This window comes from Oryx dammah, unplaced genomic scaffold (genome assembly GCF_014754425.2).
Source record: "Oryx dammah isolate SB20612 unplaced genomic scaffold, SCBI_Odam_1.1 HiC_scaffold_11, whole genome shotgun sequence".
Classification (NCBI taxonomy): domain Eukaryota; kingdom Metazoa; phylum Chordata; class Mammalia; order Artiodactyla; family Bovidae; genus Oryx; species Oryx dammah.
Genome location: NW_024070195.1, coordinates 41228677 through 41245264, shown reverse-complemented (window position 1 = coordinate 41245264; position 16588 = coordinate 41228677). Strand labels below are relative to the sequence as shown.

Sequence of the window (16588 nt, the reverse complement as noted above, 5' to 3'; positions counted from 1 at the left end):
GCAGCAGCCCGCCCGGCCTCTCCGCGTCGGGGCGCCTCGCTCCTCGCCCGCCCGGAGCGGCGCTCTTAACCTGCCTGGAACGCCGGGCGCTACTCCCCCACCTCCCCGGTTCCCCGCCGGAATCTGGGGCTCCGGCCTGGGCGGGGACGAGGGCGGAGCTCCAGCCTCGAGGGCAGGACTCCCGTCGGGGCCAGGGCCCGGGTGCCGCGTCACTAGGAGCCCGGCGGAGCCTCGGGGCGCACGGGCCTCGGGGCTCCTTACCCTCCACCCCCCGAGTCCCGAGCGGCCGAGGCGGAGCGTCCTCTCCGGCCCGGGGGCCCGCACCCCCGACTCCCGGGGCCCCAGAACCGGCCCCGCCCTAGAGGCTGCGCCCGCCCTGCCCGAACCCGGTTTGTCTGGTTCTCCCCGAGAGGCTTGTTTCTCGAATTTCTCCCTTTCCCCCTCTTCCTGTACCTCCGGGGCCCTCCCTCTCGCCCCGGCTCCCCGGGGGCCCCCGCAGGGGGCGTCTCGACACCGCGAGCCCGCCGAGTTTCGGTAGGACCCGCGATGGGCGCGTGGGAGGGGACGCGGGAGCGCCCCGGGGCCGGAGCGGGACGGGGGTGGGGGATCAGAGGCCTCCAGTCCGCCCCCCGGACCCTTCCCGCCGCCTCGTTCTCCGCACGCGCTGAAGAACCGCTGCCCGTCCGGGCCTAGGAAGTGGCTTTATTGGGGGTGTGGGTACCGGCTCTCCGTCCCCCATCACCTGCCCCCTCCTCTGAGCCCGTGCCGGCTCCTCGGAGCCCTAGTACAGTCCCAGAGGGGGTTAAAACAACACTGACTACTGCTCCTGGACAGGAAGTGACTGGGGCGCGGGGCGGGGGTGGTGTTGGTGAAGCGGCGCAGCCTAGCTCCGCGACCAGATGTGCACTCCAACTCCAGATGTTCTTCATCTCCGTCCGACCCGCCGTCTGAGCTCCTCCCCGCCCCCGCACCGTGCCGGGCTGGGCAGTGAATGAAGGTCACCCGGAGACGGTGAGGGGTCAGCCCCCCGACAAGGGAGAAGTCTTCATCGAGAGGCTCTGGTGAAGGGACCGTGCAAGCCTCCAGCGTGAATCCTTTTCCCAGCCCTGGCGGGCGGGCGCTGGGGGAGATCACTAGCATCACTCGCAGGCCAGCTTCCCGTCGAAACTGGAGAGGGCGATGGCGAACGCCTGCAGGGCGCACAGCGGATACCGGTAGTCCAGGGTAAAGGCGTCCTCGGCCACGCGGCCGAACTGCAGCACGATGTAGTCGGCTATGGACACAGACACGGGTGGGGACGGCCTGAGACCTCGTGGGCTCTCTGTCCTGGCAGACGAAGCCCTCATCGTTGAGGGAAGGGCCCCCACCCTTGCACTGGGACCCCAGTCCTTAGCCGCCATCTCAGTTATTCACCCTCCATCCATGCACCCTCTTATCTCACCCAATAAGCCTGCCTGCCGCTGTACCCGCCACTGTAAGCCCCTGAGGGCAAGGACCCTGCCTTACCTTCTACTGCCCAGGGCTAGGCAGATGACCTGCCCGCATTGTAGTAACCAGTCAAACTTGCTTATGCCTAGAATCCTTCCTTTCCAACTTCTGCTGCTTTTACCGCATTTTTCTCCATCCCCAGGTCCTGAGACCACCAGCCTCATGGCCTCAACCAGTGCCCCTACTCAGCCCCTACCTCATATCTGGCCCAGGTTTCCAGCCCCAATCCCAACACTTCCCCCAGCATCCATGGGACAGGATGTTGCTAAAAATACCCCCAACCCAGGCAGACCAGGCTCCACCAGAAATGTGATCTGGAGATGGGTTTTTAAGACCTCAGGACAGATGACACTGGGGGCACCTCCCTAGGATGGAGTGGGGGTAGGGAGCTCATTCAATGTTAGCCAATCCTGGGAACCTGGAAAATCCCTAGGAGATACCACTCCGTATCCAAATCCCTTCAACCTAGTGGGGACCTCTCCTCCAGGCTTGTAACAGGGGATGTTTTTGTGTTCTGAGTATATCTTTTTTCCCTAATTCTACGATGGCAGGCCTTTGACCTCACTGGAAAGAGAATAGAAATGCTTGACTTATACTTCCTGCTCCTGAAAGACAACCATCTTGATGGGGTTAGGAGTGGGGCACTGGAGACAGACTACCTGGGTTCTGACCCCAGCTCTGCCTTCACAAGCTGGAAGTTGCTCAGCCTCTCTGCACCTCGGTTTTCTCATCTCCCAAATGCTGTTCAGTCGCTAAGTCGTGTCTGATACTTTGTGACTCCATGGACTGCAGCACGCCAGCCTCTTTCGTCCTTCCAATAAGGATAAGAATAATACCCTCCTCACAGGGTTGTTGAAAAGATTTAATGAATCAGTATCTGTGAAGTCCTGAGAACAGTGTCTGGTCCACAGAAAGCACTGTTTGTGAAATAAAATTTGAGGACCAGGGTAAGTGCCTGCATTTGCTGAGAGACTTGGGTAAGGGACTGCCCTCTCTGAGCCTCAGCATCCTCTCTGGCCACATAGGGATTGGGCTATAAGTTATGGGGTTTTTTTCATATTTATTTTTATTGATTTGGCTGTGCTGAGTCTTAGTGGCTGCATGTGGGACTAAGTACCCTGACCAGGGGTTGAACCTGGGCCCCCTGCACTGGGAGCATACCACCAGGAAAGGGCCCATAAGGCGTTTTTTTTTTTTAACTTTTACTTTTGGCAGAGCCTCGTGGCTTTTAGGCTCCACTTTCAGTAACTTCTATGCAGAGTACATCATGAGAAACGCTGGGCTGGAAGAAGCACAAGCTGGAATCAAGATTGCTGGGAGAAATATCAATAACCTCAGATATGCAGATGACACCACCCTTATGGCAGAAAGCGAAGAGGAACTAAAAAGCCTCTTGATGAAAGTGAAAGAGGAGAGTGAAAAAGTTGGCTTAAAGCTCAACATTCAGAAAACTAAGATCATGGCATCCGGTCCCATCCCTTCATGGCAAATAGATGAAGAAACAGTGGAAACAGTGTCAGACTTGATTTTGGGGGGCTCCAAAATCACTGCAGATGGTGACTGCAGCCATGAAATTAAAAGACGCTTACTCCTTGGAAGGAAAGTTATGACCAACCTAGATAGCATATTAAAAAGCAGAGATATTACTTTGCCAGCAAAGGTCCATCTAGTCAGGGCTATGCTTTTTCCGTCATGTATGGATGTGAGAGTTGGATTGTGAAGAAAGCTGAACGCCAAAGAATTGATGCTTTTGAACTGTGGTGTTGGAGAAGACTCTTGAGAGTCCCTTGGACTGCAAGGAGATCCAACCAGTCCATCCTAAAGGAGACCAGTCCTGGGTGTTCGTTGGAAGGACTGATGCTGAGCCTGAAACCCCAATATTTTGGCCACCTCATGCGAAGAGTTGACTCATTGGAAAAGACCCTGATGCTGGGAGGGATTGGGGGCAGGAGAAGGGGACGACAGAGGATGAGATGGCTGGATGGCATCACTGACTCGATGCACATGAGTTTGGGTGAACTCTGGGGGTTGGTGATGGACAGGGAGGCCAGGCGTGCTGCGATTCATGGGGTCACAAAGAGTCAGACACGACTGAGCGACTGAACTGAACTGTAGTATCTTATTTCCCTGACAAGGCCATGGCAGTGAAAGTACCAAGTCCTAACCACTGGACTGCCTGGGAACTCCCTTTCAGTGGTTTTTAAACTCTAGCAGCGTAACTGTCCCTTCAACACAGTCTTACCCAGAACAGCCCAGCATCTGCCCAGGCTCTGGTCAGTGCTAGAACGAGGGCCTGAAAACAATGCACCTGAAGACAGCTGCTTGGAATATCTGAGGCTCTTTGGGGGGTACAATGTGAGTGCCCCCACAGGAGAGAGTGACCTTCCTGAATGTTCTGGCTCCGGGGATAAAGGCCAGCTCCACTCCAGCACGCGCATGTGTGTGTGTAAGAGAGAGAGAGAGAGATGGCAGGGGGAGAGGGGAGGGAAAGACCTGAGTGAGGGTTGAGGTCTTGGAGGTGGTGGGGAACAGCCTGGCTTGTGTCCTCAGATACTCACGGTCGTCAGCGTGGACAATCTGGAAGTTCTTGACCGAGGCCTGGGTGACTCGGCCTTGGAAGTTGAGGGTGTAGGAGCCACTGTCTTCATTCCAGATGGGGGGCTTATTGTGCAGCTCGATGAGGCTCTCCAGTGTCTTGTTCTGCCAGCGCACCAGCAGCCCGTCACTGGCCTGGGGTGTGAGGGGTGGGGCAGTATTAGCGGCAGGACAGTGAGAGCTGGCTGAGATATCTTGGGACTGATGGGGTGGGGCGGTGGCTGGGGACCTGTGGTGCCCTTGTATGTGTGTGCAGCCTGGGTGTCAATAGCCATGGTGGCCAGGGTTTCTTTGAGTACACCCACGGTATCTGTGGCATCCACCTGGCCAGGGTGTACGTCTGGGAGAATGGGCTTGGCTGTGGGTCGCCAAAGTGGAGGGTTGGAAAGTGAAAAGCAGTATCTGCCACACAGGAGGGGCTCTGTGCCATTGGTCCCAAGGGGTCTTAGGCCACACGCTGGCATCTATCACAAGGATGAACCAGATATTCTAGGATTTACAAGGAGCTCAGAGTTGAGCTTCGAGAGATGTACAGGTAAAGAGTAGTTAAAATGTCCTGGAAGAGTTTCTGGAAGGAAGGAGCAGGGTCTGTATGAGACATGTATTTCTTTTCTTCGTTTCTTTGTCCCCTGTTCACGTTCATGGCTTAGAATGAGTCCTCTCAAGATTGTGTCCTCCAAGAAGCCTTCCTGACCCCAAGTGTGATTTAAATGTCTTAGCTCTGAATTTCCATAACACCTCACTCTTATGATTTCTCCCACTGCACTGTTATGGACGGAATTAGATACCCTAACAGCAGGCGCAGTATTTAACTAATGGCTAATCTGTGCCTTACAGATGACAGGGGATGAGATGGTGGGATGACATCACTGACTCAATGGACATGAGTTTGAGCAAGTTCTGGGAGCTGGTGATGGACAGGGAGGCCTGGCGTCCTGCAGTCCATGGGGTCGCAGAGTCGCACACACCTGAGTGACTGAAGTGAACTGAACTGAACTCTGTGCCTTAGTTTCCCTCATAACAGGGTGTTGTGAAGATTAAATGATTAATAGTGCATGAAGTGTTGTTTTGAGCAGTTCCTCGCACAGAGTAAATGTTCAATAAATATCAGATATTGTTTTGATGGTACCTCTTGTATTGATTTTACATCTTCAATACCTGGCATTAATAAATGATTGTAGAATGAATGAACTGATGATGAAGAGAGATTCAGAGCAGCTCTGGGTGTCAGTTCTTACTAAGCCCAAGCACACGTGGGAGGCACCGCCTTTGGAGGATCTGTGTGACTATTCCAGGATGGGAGGAGCAGTTGTGGAGCCACCCAGGGCTTGTGCCCCATGGGTTGGCCAGGTCTCTGACTATTTCAATGTGGCTTTCCAGCAGGGAAGGATGTGTGATCAGCTGACGGGAGTATTCTTTTTCATTGTAAATGAGTAAAGTGACATCACTGTGAGTGTGAGACAGGCCAGTCAACCATCTCTGAAATCCCGGGCTCACTCAGCTTGCGGTGCTGAGGGGCAAAGCGTGGGTCTGACACACTGAAGGAGGCCCCCTCTCTCTGGGGCAGCTCTCCATCTTGCCCTACACCTCACACACACACACACACAAAACAACCTTTGCTTTTAAAAATATGTCAAATCATATCACTCCTTTGCTCAAAGCCCTGCTGTTCCTGTTTCTCTGAGTAAAAACCAGCTACACAGGCTCACCTGCCCCTCACTCTCACCTCGCTGACCTCATCTTCCTCCAGCCACCCTGGCCACCTTGCTGCTCCTCAAACCCAGCAGGCACTCTCCTGCCTCAGGGCCTTTGCACTGGCTCTTCTCCCTGCCTGCATGATCTTTTGCCAGATATCTGCAGGGTTGCTCCTCACCTCCTTCAAATTTCATCTGCTCAGTGAGACCCACTCTGACCACTGAATTTAAATCAAAACCTAGACACACACATCTCATCTCCTTTCCCTGTTAAACTTTTTCTTTCCCCCCCTACAGTAAATACCACTTTCTAACACACTACACAATTTACTTACTTATCACAGTCTTTGTCTACTGTCTGTCTCCCTCCACTAGAATGCCAGGTTCATGAGGGTAGATATTCGTTTTGTTGACTGATGTCTGCAGTTGCCTAGACTAATACTTGGTACTCAATGTACGTGTGTTGAATGAATATATGAATAATTGATTTTGATGTACACTAAAAAAAAAAAAAAACCACAAACACAGCTAACCAACCCTATTGTGCTCGTTTCAGTGAGTTCAATGAAAACCCTCCAAACTGAACCTACCAAGTTGCCAGAATGAATTTGTGATGGGGCGATGGGGGCGCTCCGGGTTGGGTATGGAGTAGGCGGGACACCCCCTCCGCACCCCACAGGGATTCCCGGAAGTGGGTTACAAGCCGGTAACTAGGGAGCAAGACCCACAGGGAAAGGCGTGTCAGGGAGGTGCGGGGCTCACATTGCGAGGCCGAATGGGCACCCTTTCGTTGTCGGAATTCATGCCAGGAATGATGACTGTCATGCGCCGGGGACCTCGGAAGCCCAGCACATTGGTTTCCTGGGAGGGAGATGCGCATTAGAGCACTCGGCGAGGGAAGGGGCCTGCCGCAGGGCACAGGGGACAGAGGGCGCTCTCACATAGATCACGGCCGCCAGCTCCTGCCGAAGGCTCCCCACGTCCGTGCTGCCACCGCGGTGCGGGTTCTGCCCATTGTCAAAGACGGTAAAGCGGTTCCCCAGGAGGTTGGACCTGCGAGCAGGGTGTAGATGGGGGCGGGGCTGAGGGGGTTCCACACCCTTTCTTCCAGACTCCTCCTCACAGCCAAGCTTAAGAGCTTTCTGCCTCAAGCATGGGTGTGTCTTAGGACCCCCCTGGTTTTCTGCATGAAGTCTTTTTAAAAACCTGGATCTACAGGGAGACTGGGCAGCTTTCAAACCTCAGCTCTTACTAGCTGTATGACCTCAGGCAAGTGACTTAAACTCTTAGCCTCAACTTCCCCATCTGTAAAATGGGCGTGGTAATAGTATTTACTATCAATTTGTTTGATAAGATTATTGAATGGATTAATATTTGCAAGTTACCTAGAAATACCTCTGACACATAGGTAGGCCTTACATATGTGTTTGGTAAAGACATAAAGAAAAGAAATAAAGCCTGACTTGGGGACTCACTTTCTCCTCATCTCTCAGATTTGTGGTGAGGACTGGATGAGCTATATGGGGAGACATAACACAGGCTAGGCGCTGACTATTTCGTTTGGTCAGTTAGTAATTGAATAGCTACTATGTGCCAGGTGCTAGGAGTTCAACCATGAACAAGACAGGCATAATCCCCCTTTCATGGACTTTATGCCCTCCTCCAAGTGAGGTCCCCGGACCAGCAGCATGGGTATCACTCCAGTGCGTCTTAGAAATGCAGAAGCTCACTCCCAGCCCAGACCCTCTGAACCCTTTTTTTTTTTTGCCTCACCCTGGGGCTTGCAAGATCTGTTTCCCAGACCAGGGATTGAATCCAGGCCACCACAGTGAAAGTCCAGAATCTTAACCTCTAGACCACCAGAGAACTCACTGAACCATTTGAAGAAGATCCCCAAGTGATCTACACACATCAAATCGGACAAGTGCCCATGTGTACAGAGAAGCCCGGGGCCGGGGGACAATTCCAGAGTGTCTGAGGTGGGGGCACTCTGCACAGCGGGGCAGAGGTGACTGGCCCCGGAGCTTCGCAGCCCCACCTCAGCTTCCCAATGAAATTCTCCCCTCCTCGGGACAGATTGGTGGGGTCACTGGAGATGAGGTAGTTGGCGGTCTTGCTGCGTTTCCGCTTCCTGCCGGCCAAGAGAAACACCTGGGGAGAGGGGCAGCCGAGATGCGCTGGAAGACAGAGGCAAGCGGGAGGGGAGTGCAGGGAGGGGAAGGCCCATTTGCCCCCCAGCCCCACTCCCATTCTGGCTCTCAACTCCATCCGGCCCCTCCCCTCTCCCTTCTCCCTCCGTCCTCCGACCCACCTTCTTCTCGGTGTCCAGGTGCAGGAAGTAGGAGGGATACAGGCCCCGGTCCATGCCCTTCTTGTCCCGGGTCAGCCGGCAGCGAACCGTCCGGCCCTGGGGGGCAGGCCGAAGCACGAACTCCTGGGGTTCATCCACTTCCACGGGTGGGGATGGGGCCCTGTCCTCCTTCTGAGTCAGGGCAGAGGGTGCGTCAGCCCCAGAGCACCATCTCCCCCAGCCCTCAGCAGGTCCGGAGCCCGGAGGCAGGCAGGGCAACTCACCGCTTTCTGTTTGGGGGAGAGAACACAGGCTGCTCCAGTGCTCGCCCCAGGCCCCTCAGCCTCCCCCGAAGCTTGCCAGGCTGTGGGGAGCTTTGTGCTTTATTAAGATTCTGTTTAGCTTGTGGTTAAGAGCCAAGGCTCTGGAGTCAGACAGCTTGGGTTCAAATCCTGGTTCCACACTAACTGTCTATGATGTTTGTTAATTTTTAACAACGCTGTGACTCAGTTCATTTCATCTGAGAAGTATGCAGGATGGGAGTGGATACCTGGGACAGACCTTGGTTTATATGTTTAACAGACACTCATAGAAAGTCTACCGATGTGCCAGGAATTATTCTATGCACTTTCCAAGTATTCCTCTTTGGAATATTATCATTCTTCTTATCTATAACTACTGAGGTGGTTGGTCTCTTTATACAGGTGAAGAAGCTGAGGCTCAGAAAGGCTTAATAACTTGCCCAAATTCACATAGTTAGTAAGAGGTGAAGCTGGATGCTGAATGCTGCCCCGTCTTCTGTTAGATGCATAGCCTGTCGAAAGACCTTCCATCACATGGATGCTCTTAGGGAGTAAACTGAGGTGAGGCTGAAGGTTTGGATTTCTGCCTTCTAGGCACATGGTGTTATAGAAGTGTTAGCTACTATTGTTACTATGCGTGTGCAGATGTGCTAAGTCACTTCAGTTGTTCTGACTTTTGGTGACCCTGTGGACCATAGCCCACCAGGCTTCTGTCCATGGGATTCTCTAGGCAAGAATACTAGAATGGGTTGCTGTTCCCGCCTCCAGGGGATTTCCCTGGCCCAGGAATTGAACCTTTGTCCCGCATCTCCTGCACTGGCAGGTGGGTTCTTTACCACTAACTGCCTGTTAGTTTAGCATACAGTAAATACCCTCTGAATGTAGCAGCCAATCTCCAAGATGGTATTTATACTCTAGTGTAGGTCCCTCCCACATTGGTCTCTGTGATCAATGGAATAAGGCTGAAGTGATGGGCGGTCACTTTGAAAGCTAGGTTATAAAAGATATTACAGCTTCTGCCTTGCTCTGTCTCTTGGGCCATTCTTGAACTCTGAGGCAAGTTGGCTACCACATCATAAGGACACTCAAGGAGCCTCTGGAGAGGCCTCCAGCCAACCATTATGATAGTAAGCCAATTTAGAAGTAGCTCCTCCATTTCCAGTCAAGGTTTGAGAATGAGTGCAGCCCCAGTTGACATCTTGACTGTAAATTCATGGGATACCCTGAGCCAGAACTACTCTTGCTAAACTACTCCTAGATTTCTTTTCTTATTAAACTTTTTATTTTGTATTGGGGTATAGCCAATTAACAATATTGTGATAGTTTCAGGTGAACAGTGAAGGGACTCAGCTATACATATACCTGAATCCATTTTCCCCCAGACTCCCCTCCCATCCAGGCTGCCACATAACACTGAGCAGAGTTCCCTGTGCTATACAGCAGGTCCTTGTTGCTTATCCATTTTAAATATAGCAGTGTGTACATATCCATCCCAAACTCCCTAACTATCCCTTCTCCTTATCTTTCCCCCCTGGCCACCATAAGTTCATTTGCTAAGTCTGTGAGTCTGTTCCTAGATTTCTGACTCACAGAAATTAAGAGGATGAATTGTTGTTTTAAGTTTTGGGGTGGTTTGTTACATAGCAATACAACAAATAAATAAATAAGCTCATTTTGCTCACTGAAAACTTTTAATAACTCTTTGGTTGCATTAGGCCCTAGGGTGGCCTGATTATTGCCCCTTCTGTTCTTACAAGGCTAGTACCCTTTGCTCGTATGTTCTGTCCCTCACGTGAAGGGCAATCAAGATTCTAACCCCAACTTTCTCAGCAGGGGAGAGAAGGAACTGCCACCTAGGTATGTGCATTTGAGGAGTAAATGCTCTCTGGGAGCCACCAAGAAGCCCTGGTAGGCTGAGGTTGCCCATTTTGCTGAAGGCAGGTTTGCACTGGGTGTGAAGTGAGGCTGGTGTTGGGAAGCAGGCCCTTAACCTCCGGGTGAGTGGGCATCTCTTCTCCACTCTAGGCTGCTGCAGAAGAACCTTGGGAAACTCAGGACTATGTTTGGAATGCGGTATGGAGAAAGCCGGAACTCATTTAAACATTTCTACATGGTGAATTTCAAGGGCCTACTATATTACAGGCTCTGCATGCCTGCATATTCCTTCTGGAAGATAATAAACTGGGCTTTCAGTTTATACATCAGTATCTGGTGATCTTGGCCTGTGTGAATCAGTCCCTCGAGACCTGACCACTCTTGTACAAAGGAATAAACCCACAAAGCTAAGACCCCACCCTCACCCCCCAGGCCCTGCCCTCGGGGTGATCTCTCCATTCCTGGAAGCCTGTTTCTCAAAGGCTTTCATCACTTTCTCCAGCTGGACCCCTCTCTCTTCCTTATTCCAGCCTGTGCATGTTGGTACCTGAGTCCTGTTTGTGAGGAGGGGTAGCATGCAATATATTTAACAACATGTTCTGCCCCCGGAGACTGCCCAATCAGAATGGACATGGTAGGCTCAGAGGAGGCTCCTGGAGGCCCTGGAGGGCCAGTGTTAACCCTCTGGTTGCTGGACAGTTTGGTTGCTGGAAGGTTGAGGGTCCTGGGTGGGAGAGGAGGAAGCATTCTGAGCAGTCTCAGAGCAGCAGGGTAGAACTGTTATAATAACTCACAGTCCTTGTGTTCAGGGGTATGTATGCCTGTGCCTGTCTGACTGTGCTCCACCTCCTGGTACAGAAAATGTGTGTGCTTTCAGGCGGGGCCATGCAAGCACCTCCGGCTGTTTCTGATGGTTAGGCTGCAGTTGGGGAGGGCTCAGGGCAGACAGCATAAGGCCCCTGGGTGGCCAGTCCCAGCCTGGTGACCCTGCAACTGCCTATTCTGTTCCTACAAACCTGGTTCCCTTTGTCCTCATACCCTGTCACCAAAGAGGGAGCTAAGAATTCTAACCCCAAGGGACTCCACGGCCCCAGCCCACGAGGCCCCACGCCCAGATCCCCCAAACCCTGCCACCGGTCCCAGCAGGGACCTCACCCTTTCCCTTCTGGGCTCCCACCTTTTTGCCTTTTCCCTTGGCTTTGCCCTTCTGATTGCTGTTCTTGGTCATCACAGTGGCCGCCTCCTCCTCCTCCTCCTCTTCCTCCTCCTTCTCCTCTTTGGAGCCTTTGGGAGTGCCTGAGGGTGGAGGCGGAAGTCTGTTCCCCTCTTACCCTGGCAGGGGCACATCACAGTTTACAAGGGACACCCACGCCTCACCTGGACCCTTCCCACAGCCACAGGGGAGCAACTCCAGTTCACTATTATCAGAAAGCAATAACCTCAGAAAGGCGAAGACCCTGTCTTGAGGCCACACGGCTTATTAAAGTGGGCTTCAAGGTGCCCCCAAGTCTTCTGACTTGAGAACCTCCGCCTTACCCCACCTAGGCCTCACCCACCCCTCCACACTGACAACTGACTGCCCCTGGACGTCCTGGAACCAGAGCTCACCAAAGCTCACCACCCACCCTTCTTCAGAGCTTTCTCCGCTGGGCACTCCCCGGGAACCAGAAACATGGCTGCTGGTGTCTTCTTCACTGCGCCTGGGCTCACAGAGCAATCCTTGTCAGCCTCCCCGGACCCTGCTGGTGTGGAAGTGAAGCGGTCACACCCCCACCCGCGCCAGCCCCACACCCAGAGACCGTTGCTCTTCTGGAGACTAGGCTCACCTTTCTTCTTCATCTTTCTTATCTTGGTCCCTTCCCCCGCTGGAGCCTCCTTTTTCTTAACTCGCAGAGGTTTCAGTGGGGGACCAGGGCTTCCCAGATCTCCTGGAAACGGAGGGTGGGGGTTAGACAAAGGCGAGTCACACCCTCCACCTCACTCACTGTCCCTTCAGTCCCCTGGGAGGCCCAGAGCTCCTCTGCTTGTCTTGTTTTTAACCCTGAGTTCCAAAAAGAACTGAATGAACACTAAGAGTATAACAAGTAGTGAATGAATGAATGCCAGGCCTTCTAAGGAAACTCTGATCCCAGCTCCCACCCCATCTCCATCAGAAATGCTCCAAACCTTCTCTGGTCAGAGCTACAGACAGTCCTCCCACTTCGAGAGGCCCAAGGTCCTAGTTATGTGTCTACATTTACACCAGACCCCAGCACCCGTTCCTGGCAAGGTGCCCAGCCAGGAACCCATCACAGTATTTACTCACTGATTGATTTTTATTATAATCACTTTGATACTTTTGTAAAAATTATAAATATAATTCATATTGAGTTAAAAAAACAACAACAACAACAACTGAAAACTCACCAAGAACATGAAAATCCTCTGCCCTCCCTGGCTCAGCATACCCTGAGCAGGGGGCTGGGAGGATGGTGGTGATGGTGGCGGGGGGCACATATTAATTTAAGGATCATTAGAGGGAAGAAGTTTCCCAGGTGGTGCTAGTGGTAAAGAACCCGCCTGCCAATGCAGAGACGCAAGAGACGTGGGTTCGATCCCTGGGTTGGGAAGAGCCCCTGGAGGAGGACATGGCACCCCACTCCAGTATTCTTGGCTGGAGAATCCCATGGACAGAGGAGCCTGGCAGGCTAGAGTCCATGGGGTTGTAAAGAGTAGGACACAGCTGAAGTGACTTAGCACACAGCATGCAGAGGGAAGAAATCACCAAAGGATGGAACACTTGGGTCCAGGCACCTGGTAGCTTTCTGATGTCTCAACCCCTGCACATCCATGAACCCCCAGGCCCCTCTGGGACCAGTTTTGTGTGTCTTTTTGCCCCCTCTGGACCCTCAACACCCACCCTTTGGACCCTGGGCCTTGGTCTTCCTCTCCTTGATGTCTGTAGAAGCCTTCTCTTTGGGGGGCTTCTTGGGAGGCAGGCGGACTCTCTCTTTCTTTTCCTCCTCTTCATCTTCATCTTCCAGGTCATCCTCTTCCTCCTCCTCATCCCCTGTGGGTAGAAATTCATCAATATGGGGGTTGGGGTGGGTCCTCTAATCGCTGGGGGGCTCAGTCTCTCCAGATTTCTGGGAGGCAGTGAAGGAGCCAGGGGTAGGAGGCTCCCCTCTGGAACAGAAACAGGAGGAAGATTCTCAAAGAATGCGGTGACCCCAAAGTCTTCCACAGTGTGCAAGTCACACGAGAGCCGGCGTCCGGGTACGTTGGGGGCTTGGCAATCCTGTTCTGGGAAAATGCGCTTCTCTGCAAGTCCTTCTTCTCTCTCTGGCTGTCACACACCCTCCTGGCATCTTTCAGTTTCCCCTTTTCCATCCCTTCTAATGAGACACGTGCCTGCTTCTCCCACTCTGCTTCTCCCTACCCTGGTCTGTCTCTCTTTCTAACCCCCAGCCAGACCCATCTGAGCTCCCGCTGACCCCTAGCCGTACTCTAAGGCAGAGCTCTTAACTGCTCCTTTGTGCCTCGGTTTCCCCATCCGGAAAATGGGGACAAGAACACGAGCATAAAGGGTTTCCTAGTTCAGAGACAAGGCCAGGGATGCAGACGCTGTTCTCCCCAGCTGTCTGCGACTCTCCCTCTGTTGTTCCTGTCCAACCTCTCCTCTCCAGCCGCCCCCTTCCCTCGGGGTTCGCTCACCGTCCTCCGCGTCCGGGGCGTCTGGGGCGCGGGCTACCAAGAAGGTCTCCCGGGGGTCGCGCTTCTTGGCCTCGGGGTCCCTGAGGAACTTGGTGTAGACTGTCTGCGCTGCCCGGGCCTCAGCCGGTCCCTGCGCGGGCTCCTCGCGCGGCTTCCCCTTCCGCCCGGCTGAGCCGAGATGCGCGGGTCAGGAGGGACCCCCACGCCTTCCTGCGAAGGTGCCCACGCCCCCTCGGGCTCCTCACTCTGGGGGCTCCCCGGGGCTCTGGTTCACTTTGGACACCGCTCTCCCGGCTTTCATTCATCCTTCCGCTCTTCCTATCCACCAGCTCACCCCCTCCCCTTCGTTCCTCGCCTGCGGGCCTTCCCTCATGGGACCCTCACCCTGGGGGTGCCCCGGGACTCGCCCACCTCCACCCCCCGCCCACCTCCAGGTCTCCGGGGCTTGGATCCCGTAGGGCAGGGGGCCTCTAGGGCTTCTGGCTTTTTCTTCCTCAACTTCTGTCGCTGCGGAGTGGGGGGGGTCAAGAGGAGGGAGAGGAAGGAAAGGGGTGCTCTGAGGGCTGCCCATCACCCTCTAATCCCTTGAGCCGCCAGAAATAACCGCGGATTATCCGGAGGGGAACTGCGCCCCTTCCTGGGGCACAATGGATGACTCCCTCCGACGTCTCATGGACACCTCCAATGTCCCAAAGCCCAGATTCCCCCCCGCGACACCCCATGCCCCCCAAACACCCCTTTCCTGCAAGAACAAAGTAAAGCCCAAACTTCCAGGGAAGTAAGGACCCCCAGAGGCTGCTGAGGGAGACCGGGCCCACTCCCAGATCCCCTGTGCTGCGTGGGGGGCTCTCTGTCTCCTCCCCAAGCCGGGTGACCTACCTGCTTGGTGCGCTGCTGGACCTCAGGGCTCCGGCCTTCCTCCTCGTGTCCGCTGAGGGTAGCAAAGGAATCAGTCTGTCTCCCTCCCCAAACCCTCCATCCGAGCCCCCCACTAGGCTTCAGGTAGGGTGAGGTGGGGGCTTTCCAGACCTGTCTGAGGCCCACACCTCTCGGAGGGTGTCGTCCAGCAGCGGCATGGTGCCTGCGCCTGGCTGCACCCACTTCTCTGGCCGCCCTGCAGCTCTAGAAGCTTCTCTGCCGACGGCCCCAGCTAATCCAGGCTCAGCCTCACCCCCACCTCCTGCAGGCTCCAGAGGGTGGCAGGACTGTGGGAGGGGCTCCTGCCCAGAGCACCCTCCTGCTTCCCCCAGCCCGGCCCACTAAGAGAAGAGGCTGAACTCACAAGATCTCAGATCCCCAGTGGCCTGAAGGTTGGCGACCTGTAGGAGGTTCCCCCACGCCCTGAGCTTTGACTTAGAGATGCTGATTTGTAATGTGGTGGTAAATGAGGCATGGGAAGAAAACATGAGATCGGATCCTGTATGTATCTTCGTTTTTCATAAAAAAAGAATCAAGATTTACCAATATTTAATATATATGGTTTGACACATGCATGTGTATATACTTTATAAAGAAATATGCCTATATTCTGGATGTAAACGTAAATGTTTCTTTATGATAAGGAACATGCTTTTTAAAATATATTTTAGTTAATTTTTATGAATTTTTTAAAAGTTTTGTTGATTCAGCTAGTCTTTTTTTTTTTTTTGCCATGCAGCACACAGGATCTTAGTGAGGGATCTTAGTTTCCTCATGAGGGATTGAACTCATGTTCTCTGCATTGGGAGTGCAGAGTCTTAACCGCTGGACCACCAGGGAAGTCCTGGAATGTGCTTTTTAAAAGGCTTAGAGACAAGGGGATGTAGTGTTGGTATGATTAATATCATGGGAGAGGTTTGGCTAAGTGCAGAGGAAGCCCAGAAGAGGGGCCCAACTGGGGGTCCTAGAGGCTTCCTGAAACCTGATCTAAAACTTGAAAGTTGAGGGGAGTTCTGTGGTCAAAAAAAAAAGAGAAAGAAAAAAGAAAAGGTGGGATGGTTTATTGCTGGAAAGGGAACAGCAAAGTAGAGACCTAACGGTTGGAAACAGATGTATTCAAAGATCTAGCACTAGGAGGGAGGCAGCCATCTCTGGTATGGGTCAGCCAGCCCTGAGCACAAGCCTTCAGCTCTGCTGCTTAAGAGCTGAACATCCTTGGGTGACTGACTTAACCTCTCTGAGCCTCTGTTTCCTCATTTTATGAAATGTGTTTAACAACAGCACTGACCTGGCAGGGATGTTGTGCAGATTAAATGAGATGACAGGTGAAAAGCCACATATAGTAAATGCTCAAAAATCGGTAATTAGAAGAAAAAAAAAGACAAAAAATTGGTAATTATGTGCCCCATTTCAGAGCACTTTGGATTCATCTCTGTTTCCTCAGCATTTACAACACAACTTGGCACATGGTTGGAGTTCATTTTTTGCATGAGTAAATTAGCACTTTTTTCCTTTTATGCCCACAAGGTTTGTGGGATCTTAATTCTCTGACCAGAGATTGAACCTAGGCCACAGAAGTGAAGGTGCTGAGTCCTCACCACTGGACTGTCAGGGAATTCCCTATTTCATTTGATTTTCACTGGACAGTAGTCCAGTGACATAGGTGAGGTAGAGATTATTATTTCTATTTTATAGGTGGAGAAACTGAGGCCCAGAGAAATGAAGTGACCTGC

General features: G+C 53.0%; 1 protein-coding gene across 3 annotated transcripts; it reads right to left on the bottom strand.

Annotated features, from left to right (window-relative positions):
• Window positions 1–696: 696 nt before the first annotated feature.
• TULP1 (TUB like protein 1) lies at window positions 697–15013 on the bottom strand. Of its 3 annotated transcripts, none has more exons than XM_040249848.1 (15): window positions 14967–15013; window positions 14805–14868; window positions 14366–14444; window positions 13938–14105; window positions 13144–13293; window positions 12071–12172; window positions 11870–11983; window positions 11422–11540; window positions 8352–8357; window positions 8089–8259; window positions 7816–7928; window positions 6719–6830; window positions 6540–6638; window positions 4047–4218; window positions 697–1273 (listed from the first exon to the last, which is right to left on the bottom strand). In XM_040249848.1, the coding sequence occupies exons 1-15, from the start codon at window positions 15011–15013 to the stop codon at window positions 1140–1142; spliced, it is 1650 nt and encodes a 549-aa protein (XP_040105782.1). In that variant the 3' UTR covers window positions 697–1139. The 3 variants fall into 3 exon arrangements, with proteins under 3 accessions (XP_040105782.1, XP_040105783.1, XP_040105784.1); XM_040249849.1 differs by having other exon boundaries at window positions 14817–14868; XM_040249850.1 differs by lacking the exon at window positions 13938–14105.
• Between the last annotated feature and the right edge of the window lie 1575 nt (window positions 15014–16588).

Excerpts from the sequence above, each read along its gene's own strand:
- TULP1 (XM_040249848.1), bottom strand. The coding sequence starts at position 15,013 with ATGCCGCTGCTGGACGACACCCTCCGAGAGGTGTGGGCCTCAGACAG. Across the intron at positions 14,445-14,804 it reads CCAAGCAGGTAGGTCACCCG|CGACAGAAGTTGAGGAAGAA; the intron begins GCTTGGGGAGGA and ends CCCACTCCGCAG. Across the intron at positions 4,219-6,539 it reads TGCCCATTCGGCCTCGCAAT|GCCAGTGACGGGCTGCTGGT; the intron begins GTGAGCCCCGCA and ends CTCACACCCCAG.